General features: G+C 43.9%; 1 protein-coding gene across 6 annotated transcripts in view; it reads right to left on the bottom strand.

Annotated features, from left to right (window-relative positions):
- Nucleotides 1-5,495: 5,495 nt before the first annotated feature.
- The window catches only part of PCGF2 (polycomb group ring finger 2), an 80,733-nt gene continuing 74,883 nt past the window's right edge, over nt 5,496-11,345 (bottom strand). For all 6 annotated transcript variants that reach the window (XM_081346480.1, XM_081346479.1, XM_081346481.1 and 3 more), the window contains one exon: nt 5,496-9,826. In XM_081346480.1, the coding sequence (XP_081202606.1) occupies nt 9,467-9,826 (360 nt within the window). In that variant the 3' untranslated portion in view covers nt 5,496-9,466. The remainder of the gene's footprint in view (nt 9,827-11,345) is intronic.

Genomic DNA, 11,345 nt, shown 5'->3' with positions numbered 1-11,345 from the left:
CTACTGCTGGTACTACTTCCCCTTTGCTCTGGTACTTTAGATGTAATCAGATGGGACACTGGTGTTCTGTTCCAGCCTACGACCGGCCCTATTTGAATGTCGGGGACAACCCCTTTTTATAGTCAATAGGCTGGAAAAACCCAACCAAATTTATTTACAAAGAAATCAAAAGTTCAAACAAGAGTTACAGGAATAACAGACCAGGACTCTAGCAGAAGATCTTCAAAGGGTTGCCTTCAGCAACCAGCATCTCCCACACCTTCCCCTTTTATCAGCAGTCCCAAGGCATGGCTTCTCATTGCCTTCTCCTCCTCTCACCAAGTTGCCTCATTGCCTTTCTCTGTTCTACTCTGCTGGATTGCCTCCTGCTCCTAGCGTCCCTGAATAGATCCATCTGTGAATCATCTACGTCCAATACCTTGTGCTCACACGGCTGAGTCTGATGAGGAACATGACAGGAGGGGCCAGGCTGAGAGTCCTGCAGTGCATCAGAGCCTCCCTCTGACACTAAAGGCTCTCCAAACCCCTCCTCCTCCTCTTCAGAATCATCAGACTCAGCTGCCGGTATCACAGGCTGACGCTGAATCACAACAACTGGGAAGCCAAGTGTCCAATTCCTGTTCCTCAGGTAAAAAACGGACTCCTGGAAGAGGGAGAAGCAGCCCAGTAAAAAACCAGAAAAATCAAGAGCCGTGCACGAGATGGAGACTCCTGCTCTCCGGGGTAGCCCTAAAGAGGATGAGGCAATGGTCACAACAAGGTACCAACTGGTCGCATATGATAGCAAGGATGACACAGTGGAGGATCCAATGGTGAACCCATACATCCCTTTGTGGTCCCTGTTGTTTAACGGGGCCACAAACAGGCCAACAAGGGGAGAATAGGGCCCTGATCGAAGTTGGTTGCATCCGGTGTCTCCTCAGCAGAACCGTAGTCACTGAGTTGGGGATAAGGGTGAGGGAACTACCCACTCCCATGAGATTTGAGCAGGTAGATGGCTCCCTGTTGGGAGGGGCCCCTGCATCCCATATCACGGAGCTGGTACAGCTAGAGATGGGGGTCCATTGGGAGGTACTCCAATTCATAGTGGTACCAACTATGACCAAGGCCATTATTCTTGGGTTAGCATGTTTGGATAAGTGGGGCCCTACGATCTGGTGCGAGGGAGGTTACAGAAGCTATGGATAGGAATTGGTTCTCGGCTGCCTCCCCATGAGCAGGCTCAGAAAGGGGTTGAAAGCAAGGGAGATCGGTGCCTGGAGAGGGGAGAGTGGTGTCCAGACCCCCTTTTCCATCGGTGTATTCCGATCTTGTTGAGGTCTTTAGTGAACAGGAGTGTGATGTTTTACCCCCCACCATCCGACTGATTGCTCAATCAAAGTCATACTTGGTGCTAAACTCCTGAAGCCTAAGATGTACACAATGACATCCAAGGAAATGGAGGAGCTACATCGACAAGAACCTGGCCCAGGGGTTTATACAGCCCACACAGTCACGGGTCATGGCTCCCATCCTATTTAAGGAGAAAGATAGGATCCTATGCCTGTGTGTGGACTTTCAGGGTATCAGTGGGGTGGTGGTGTAGAAAACATGTACCTCCTGCTGTTGATGAAAGACATGTTAGCCCATCTGGCAAAGGATAGGGTTTTCACCAAACTGGACTTACGAGAGGCATACTATAGGGTTCGTGTGAAGCTGGGTGATGAGTGCAAGACAACATTTAACTGCCCATTGGGGAGCTACCAATTCCATGTGATGCCATTCAGGTTATAGAGAGCCCCTACACAGTGTTCATGCAATTGATCAATGCAGTATTGCATGAGCATATATTTGTAACATGGGATTCTCGTGAACCTGGATTTACACAACCAACATGGCAGAACACATTCAACTGGTCCGGCAGGTGTTAAAAAAACTGCTGAGGGTGCACCTATATGTAAAGCTGTCTAAGTGTGAGTTTCACCAAATCTGTCTGGACTACCTGGGTTACCGTATATCAGATGCAGACGTGGAGATGGATCCTGCCAAAATCAGAGCCATACTGGAGTGGCAGGCAACATGAACCTGCCATCAATTGCAGAGCTTCCTGGGGTTTGCGAATTTTTATAGACAGTTTATCCCCTTGTTGGCAAGTGTGGCTCTGCCTTTGATGAACCTATTAAGGACCAAACACTTGGTGGTGAAACCACGCCCCAGTCAGCTGCTGGCATGAACAATAGACTACCAATGAGCTTTTGAGAGCCTGAAGGCCCTCTTCTCAAAAGAACCCATTCTGCAACACCCCAATCCTGACCAGCTGTTCGTCGTTCAGGCCAACGCTAGCGACATAGCAGTTGGAGCGGTTCTGCTACAGGAAACATTACAGCCCTGTGCATATACCTTCCGGAAGCTGCCTGAAACTAAGCAGGCTTGTGTAATATGGGAAAAGGATGCCTTCGCAATGCAGCGGGCATTGTTGACCTGGCAACATTTCTTAGAAGGAGCCAAAGAGCCATTTGAGGTACGGACAGACCACAAGAGTCTAGAGGCCCTACAGACACCATGTCACCTGTCCCCAAACCAGGTCCAATGGGCACAGTATTTCCAAAGGTTCCGGTTTTGTCTGAAATACGTGTGAGGGGGTAAGAATTTCATGGCTGATGCCCTATCTCGTATGCCCCAATACAACAGCCAACGAGAGGAGGCAGTGCATGCCATTATTCCTCCCTATACACAACCAGTAGCCCAGGTAACCACACATAAAACTGTGGATGTTTTGGTCCTGGAGCTGCAAAGAGTGGTACAATTCAACCCCTGGCTCCTGGAGCATCGAGCACTCCTAACCCAGAGGGAGGGGTTAGCGTGGAAGGATAACAAACTGTAGTCCCACATGCTTTATGACCAAAGATGCTGCAGAGGTGCCACAATGTTAAGCAGGCTGGCCATTTCGGTTTCCTCAAAACATTACACCTGGTGTAATTTTGGATGAAGGTGGAGATAGAGGAATACATAAGAGACTGTCCCATATGCGCTACCACAAGGCATCACACAGGGAAGCCCCCTGGGTTATTGCAGCCCATAGTGGGTCCATCATGACCATGGGAGTACATAGTAATGGACTTTATTGTAGAGCTGCCAGAAAGTAATGGCTGCATGGTCATATGGACGGTAGTTGACCTTTTCTCCAAACAAGCCCATTTCATCCCATGTAACAGATTGCCGTCCACCCAGAAATTGGTGAAGTTGTTTGTATCAAAGATTTACCGTTTGCACGGGGTGCCCCAGCAGATAATATCAGACTGGGGGGTGCACTTCACCATGAATTTTTGGAGGGAGTTTGTCCAGTTAATCAGGTCATCCCAGGGGCTTAGCTCAGCCTTTCACCCAAGTACCAACGGGCCGGCTGAACGTGTGAATGCAATGGCTGAACAGTATCTGTGATGTTAGGTCTCATACCAGCAGATGAACTGGGTGGACTTATTGCTGTTTGCTGAAGAGGCATATAATAACGCGATCCATAGTAGCACTGGATTCAACCCTTTCCAGGTGGCTCATGGTGTAGACTTTGTACAGATTCCCAAGTGCCCTCAGGGGGCCCTCTCCACATGCCAGCCCCAAGAGTGGATAGATAGAATATGGGGGTGGGTGGGGGAATGTAAAGACAGTGCTAACAAAAGCAGCAGAGGTCTATAAAGCCCAAGCTGATAAAAATGGGCACCCACAAGCCATTCTAGGTGGGGGATATGGTGTATCTATCCACCAAATACCTATGCCTGAAAGTGCTATGTAAAAAGTTAGGCCCAAAGTTTCTGGGACCATTCCCGATAATATGGGTGATTAACCCAGTCACTGTGAAACTGAAACTGCCCATCTCTTGGGTTGGGTACACCCGTTGTTCCACAGCAGCCTGTTAAAGGCAGTAGAGGGGTCCTCCTTATGGCCCGTTACTTGGGTGCCAGGACTTATCATGGGGGATCAATACGAAATTGACGAGATATTAGTCTCAACTCCATCGGGGCCAAGTACAGTACCCGGCACATTAGAATGGATACCCTTCCACGGACACATCCTGGGTGGGGGGAAAAGATACAAATACCTCTCGTTTGCTGAGATTGTTCCATCAAAGGTATCCTCATAAACCAAGGGGGGAGAGTGGACCTGAAGACCCACTGCAGCCAAATACTAATCCCAAATACTAGTTTCTCCTTCCCTTCCGGGTGGAGCCCTGGTAGGGGGAGCCACCTGTCAAGCCCTGCGGGGCTTGCCACTTACCGGGGGCAGACCTCATTGATGGCCAGAATGAAGGTGGAAGCTGGAGGCAATGAATGGCATCAGCATCAGCCATCCCCTTGTGCCTGTCTCTGTTGGCTGGGTATAAGCTGAGAGGAAAACATGATCAGGCAGCTAGGAGCTGGCTGCTGCCTGACCAGCATGCTGGTGACTCGCTTGTGGCTGGGAATTTTGGGTTTGCTGGATCAGCTGTTCGGCGGTCCGCCGCACAGTTAATCAGTGCAGAAAATGGCGGGGGATTTGAACCTCGCTTGCCTTGCTGCCTTGATGTTACAAAACTGAGCCCGAGCTGAGCTGCTTGCTGGAGGCAGGGGACTGCTGCTGTGAGCTGGGTGCTAACAGTCATCGCTCCGGATGCTAGTTAGGTGGGTGGGGGGTGGGTCCGGGCGGGATCTGTCTATTTAGTGCACTGGGAGGCAGTCGCTCCCAGCGCTGACTTTGTTTTTGCGATTGCTTTGCATCCCATACGCCAAAGTGTGCCTAAATAAACCAGGTTTCCTTTGATCCTGATGTATCTGTTTTCTGTTGTGCTCAGGCCTGGGTTTGGGACCTTTGACAGGAAGTGGGGAAAGTGCCTTCTATGCCGTGGAGGAATGGTCTACTTTTTGAAGGGTATTTGTATTGGGGGAGGTGCCTATTGCTGCCAAGATGTGTTCTCCCCTTATTCAAAATGTTGGGCTGTCTGCTTGCCTGCAATCCTGAGAAAGGGCATTATCTTCTATAACAACCACATGCCTTCTGTTTAAAATGTGCAGTTGAAAGAAAAAACACATTTATTACCATATTTAGTTCAGCTCTCATAAAAACACCTATGTTATGTGAGCAGCCTATTAAAAAGGCAAGTTCAGGTGCCAGGGACTATTAGGAAAGAAAGTGAATATTATATATCCAAAGAAGACAAGTGATCATGTCACAATTTAAATTGCTACTTTTTTATCATCTTCCTGTTCCTGATACCCTTCTGATTTAACAGGATTACAACTTTTATAATAGAAAGGAATTATGGACATTATAGTCTCACTGTAACAGATAAGCAACAAATTATGCATAATACCATGATCAGCATTTTAGATTCTATGACCACTTCTAAAATAATATGCACCCAACACCATATTGCCTATAAGTGCAACAGGTTATGATTCTTTTGCATAACTTGTAATCTGAAGATGTGGGAAGGCAAAATTGGCAACACACCACAAGCCATCAGAATACTCCAGACCAAAGACTGAAGGACAAAATTGTATCATTTATTACCATTTACAAACTGCATTATTGATACAAATGTTTTAACCAAAAACAATATATGAATATCGGAATATATTACAGCACATTAAAACATCATATAGGTATGCAAACATACATAGCAATTTGGTTTGTACCATATTTTAAAAAAAATACAAAAAAGGGGAAGTGGTAAAGGAGAAGAAAACATTAGGCTCCTTAATTGCCTTGATCAGTTTATTCATCATATACAAAGATAATGAAGAGACAGAAAAACTTTCTCAATTTCCAAGTCCAGCAATTTTTTAACATGGCCTAATGCCATTGGCAGTACCAAATTCACTCTCAGCCAATAGGATAAGAAGAAAGGATCACTAGGGGTAATGGGTGATATAATCCAATGCAGGAAAACTGCTATAGTACCACTTAACCCCTTCTGAGTCTGCAGTACCTCTATGTGACAGAACATTAATAAATGTACAGGACAGCAACTGCAACCCCAGGGCCAAATCCAGCACAATGGGAGACAGTGCCTTTTCCAGTTTACCAACTCAGAGGCAAGAGATGCTAAACAATTTGCCAGCAAGTTGTATTAGGATAACAGAAGGTGGTTCTTCTAAAAAAAAAGGACTGGACTGGTGGACAGAATCGTTTTAGAACAGTGCAGGCGATCCTGCACTAAAATTATTTCCCTAAATATCACACAGGATTTGCAACTTCCACAGTAACAGATTACTTATGCCAGGCATTGTTATCATGTTTCCTCTGCATACACTTACACTTGACATTATGGCACTATCACAAATGATGCTGAAAGCACAAAACTTCAACCCCCCTCTTCTTTAGACATTAGATTTAAAAAAAAGTCAAGGAAATTAATTCAAGGATAGCTACTGCTCAGCATTACTTGGAAGAGAGAATAAGCAACAGAGAGACAATTAAGAGGAGCAGGTGTGGAAAAAGTCAGCTTGACAGCAAAGCAGTCTTATGGTCTTGCCTCTGGAAGGGTTAGGTGGAAAAGAGAATTTGGAAGGTTCTTAGGCAGTGAGTCTTTCTCCTCATTCTGTCAGCACACAGAGACAGGTGGAAGAGAAAAAAATAGACTATTCTTCAAACATCATGTTGTGCAAGGTCCACCAGAGTCTTAAAACAGACAGTAGCTGGAGAGCAGGAGCAAGTTTAAAACACCTTTTATTGTGCTGGCAGTTGATCTGGCTCACAAGCATAGGGTAGATAAAGAAAGGCCTGAAAGGCGCACACCACAGATTGCTAACACACCTTTCTCCTCCTGCCGATTGCATCTTTTTGCCCCCCCCATCCAGCTCTTTTCTACACTCCTGGTACAACTTGAGTCATCTATGAAAATTTATTTCCAAACATGGATTGCACTTGTGCGATTAGCTGCTTTCCAGAGAAACAACTAGAGGACAAACAAACAAAATCCCTGGGATTTACTTCCAAGAATACAAAATGTGCTTGTGTTTAGTTAACCCTTCCTCCTGGGAAGGGAAGGGGAGGGGAGGGGAGGGAAGGAGAGGGGAGGGAAGGGAAGGGAAGTGGAGGAAAGGGAAGAGAAGGGAGAGGAGAGGAGTAATTCTAGGTACCATGTATTTCTCTAAGGGAAAAGGATTAAAAGTTGTGGAAGAAGAAATCTCTTCCCCTTGGAAGTTGTGCATTTCCATTTGGCCGTCTTGAAGCACAAATTAGCAAAAGAAGAGATTCCATCCACACATCACTAGCAATTTAAATCACAAATCTCTTCTACCACCTTAGCACATTAATAAACTTTGTTTTGCAAAGGCACTGTATTTTTTAACCCAAATTTACAAGATTAAACAAACATTTTTTTTAAAAAAAAAAGATGCGGAATGGGTTTCTGTAAAGGCTGCAGAAATATTTCTCATTCCAAGTGCTTGGAATAAGGTAATTCTGGCTTTCCCCAAACAGAATCTGCTTGCTGAATCAAGGATTCTAAAACTGTGACTATCAAGCGGCTCAAAATGGATTAGAGTGAGGGCGGGGGGGGGGGGGAAGTGTCACACATTTCTGTATTGCCAAAAGGTGGAAAAGTAGGAAAGCTGGGAATGCAGAGATTGCAGAGTTTCAATTCCTAGAGAAAACAGGAGGGGAGGAACTACATCATCCAGAGTGCATGGCTGATGAGAAGACAGGCAGGGTCAGGAACCCCCTTCAAGCCAGGAAGAGAATGCAATGCTATACTCAGCATTTTAGGTAGCTACTGATAAAAATGACAGCTGCTTCCACCACCATCAATAATACAGTAGTCCTCAACCTACAACTGTTCATTTAATGACTGTTTAAAGTTACAGAGACACTGAAAGAAGTGACTTATGACCATTTTTCACACTTACAACCATTGAAGCATCACATGATCAAAATTCAGATGCTTGGCAATTGGTTCATATTTATGACAGTTACAGTGTTCCAGGGTTGCCTTTTACGATTTTGTGACAAGCAAAGTAAGTGGGGAATCCAGATTCACTTAACAAGCAGGCTACTAAACAACTGCAGTGATTCACTTAACTGTAGCAAGAAAGATCGTAAAATGGGGCAAAATTCACTTAACTGCCTTGCTTAGCAACAGAAATTTTGTGTTCAATTGTGGTCATAGGTTGAGGACTACTTGAATTGTGTAGGTGGGAAAAGCTCATGAATTAATTATTTTAGACAGTCACAGGACCACAGAATTTGAGAAATATCTATAATATAAACTGAACGCTGAGAATTGCAGCAGGAGTTTCATGAATTAAAATTGTGGAAATTAATACTGTAATTCTATCACACTACAAACTATCAAGCATTATAGTTCTTGGAGCAAAAATTGTAAGGATTATAAAGCTGCTTTTCTATAAGGGTCAAGGAGTTGTATAGATGAATGACCTGCCTAATACATTAGTCATCCAAATCTGCTTAGGAAAGCCACATGCAAGTAGCTGACTTTCTGAATGGGTCCCTAGCCCATTTCTAGCCTGGTCCTGGGCACCAATGTCTGCAAACAACCAAGACATCTCTGATAAAGAACTGCTAGTGTACAAACTATCCCCACAACATTTGGTAGGGAAATATATGGCCAGAGAGATTTAAAACCAGAGCAAAGATGTTGTCTGAAAACAGAGACATCATGAACATGTGTAAGAAAGGGCATATAAATAAAAGGTGAAGCTTCAAAATTTATTTTTCCAACAACTAAGGGTTTATAGCACAAGGGGCCAAGGCCATGATACTGTGGTTAATGATGTAAACTGCTCCACCCAAAGGGCAGTGATGTTATGCCAATTGAAGGCACTGTTGTTAACTCTTTTTTTTCCAGGCCAGGTTATTGTTCTGGATACTGTACATATCTATGATGATTAGCACTCATAACATCGTAAAGAATTAGCCCACTGTTGCCCTTTTCCATGCACAAAAATGTCTATTACTACTTTCTGTTTAACAGCAGCTTGGTTTGACAAGTGTTGGAACAAAGATCCTTAAGAGAGAGGGATAAAAATAAAGGACTGAAAGCTATATAATTGGAATGGAGATGATTAAAATGGACTGGAGTGGGTGGGGGAGGATGTAAGCTACAGTCATCTGACAAAACGAGCCAGGAAAGCCATATGTGCTTCAATAAGAGCCTGGTTGATTTGGGTCTGTGCATTTTTTCTCTCTAGGCTGTGCATCAAATCTCACTACAAATCAAGGACATAAATAATAATTAAAAAATCATTATCATTCAGAAAGGGCTGCAGTTTTTATACAAATGCCACCATGCAGTTACAAGAACACAATTTTGCTTCTCAAAAATTAAAAAAAGTGGATTTGGATTTTTTTCTTACTTTTTGCATTTTTCTTAAATTAAATCAGATCAGTTGATAGAAAATAAGTATGTATAATTTCCCCATCCCATCCACCACTGCCCTTATTTATACATAATATATATAAAACTCAGGATCCAATAAAAATAATGCTCCTTTTAAGTCAAAGCTGACATGACTGGATTACCATTGACCATTGTTTTGCGCCCCCTACTGGCCAAAGGTTGCATCTGGTGGCAGTTCGAGGTGCCATTTAGCATGGCACCAGATGCAGGATTGACTGGAATGCTTACAGTGGTGGTATTGGAGCTTGGGGAGCCATGGGAAGGTGTGACAGGACTTGGCAATGAGGAGGAGGTGGTAGCTGGCAAGGTGGCTGGGCTATGAGCTTTGTCACTGACAGATTCACACTCTGAAGCCCCACTGGTGTTGGTACACTCTGAGTTGGGAGGCTGAGAAGACAGTTTTAATCTCTTGCAGGCTGGTTGGACACGATATTTCAGTGGGAGAGGGCCATTCTATTGAAGGAAAGAAACAGGATGAATTAGCAACTTGCATATTGTTATTTCTCCAAAAGAAAATAATGGCAAAGAACCACAGTAAAACATCAGACATAATTTTAACAACTATAAAACCAAAAAGGCATAAAACTGCAGCTGTACAACACTTAAAACATTTGTCAGTATATTTTAATACTGATCTAATGGTATGGTCCTCGGGCAGTTATTTATCCTATAAATAACTGTGTACCAGAGACCATATTATTAAATATGATCGTGCTACCAGTCCAGAAGGGACGTGGTGGCTCAGTGGGTTAGGACGCTGAGTTTGTTGATCAGAAGATCGGCAGTTTGGTGGGTCGAATCCCGAGTGCCGCGTAGCAGAGTGAGCACCTGTTACTCATCCCAGCTTCTGCCAACCTAGCAGTTTGAAAGCACGTAAAAATGCAAGTAGAAAAATAGGGACCACTACGGTGGGAAGGTAACAGCATTCCGTGCACCTTTGGCGTCTAGTCATGCCGGCCACATGACCACAGAGATGTCCTCGGACAAATGCTGGCTCTTCGGCTTTGAAACAGAGATTTCCCCTAGAGTCGGAAACAACTAGCATGCATGTGCAGGGGAACCTTTACCTTTACCAGTCCAGAGAGGCCCTGTTCTAGGTTCCATCCCATGAAAGATAAATCCAGAAGGCAAGCTTTCCCAATAAAGGTAGACCCTGATTTGCAACTATTCATTTAGTGACTGTTCAAAATTATAATGGTCCTGAAAAAATGTAATTGACAAATCAGTCCTTACATTACAACACTGAAGCAGCCCTATAGTCAATTAATTAGAATTTGGGAACTTGACAACTGGCATGTATTCATGATGACTGCAGCATTCTGGAGTCATGTGATTGCCAGTTGTGACCTTCCCAGCCAACTTCTGATGAGCAAAGTCAATGGGGAAGCTGGATTCATTTAATAATCACATAATTCACTTAACAAGTGCATTGCTTTGCTACAACCATGGTGAAAAAGTTGTAAAATCATGTACGACTCATTTACCGTAACAACTGTCTTGCTTAGCAACAGAAATTCCAGTCCTAATTGTGGTCTTAAGATGAGGACTACCTTTACTGGCTCTTCACGCAATGCACTATTTGCAAAGATATGCCTGGACACTTTGCTGACTTTTAAAAATACTGAAAACAGTTTTCTGTCAAGCAGGCCTTTGGCCCCTTAGGAAGAATTATGAATGAGCAACTATATTTTTAATAAAGAATTATGATTTTATACAGTGCTTAGACCATGTACTAGATTGGGACAGTATATAAAGGTTGGTTGATAGGTCGATTGGTTGGCTGACAGACAGATGTCTTAAACTTTTGTTTAAAACCAGGCATTTTGAGAGCTGGCTGTATTTGTTCTAGGAGAGAGTCCCATAATAACTACCACCACTAAGAACACACATCTCAAATTTACCCAATTTGGTCCAGTTAATTCAACCAGGTTTTAATTTTTTTCTGGGTACCAAGGTAAGGAATACTGAGCAA

Source organism: Vipera berus (assembly GCF_964194415.1).
Source record: "Vipera berus genome assembly, chromosome: Z".
NCBI lineage: Eukaryota > Metazoa > Chordata > Lepidosauria > Squamata > Viperidae > Vipera > Vipera berus.
Note: the sequence above shows the minus strand (reverse complement) of the source record. Positions and strands in the feature narration are given on the sequence as shown.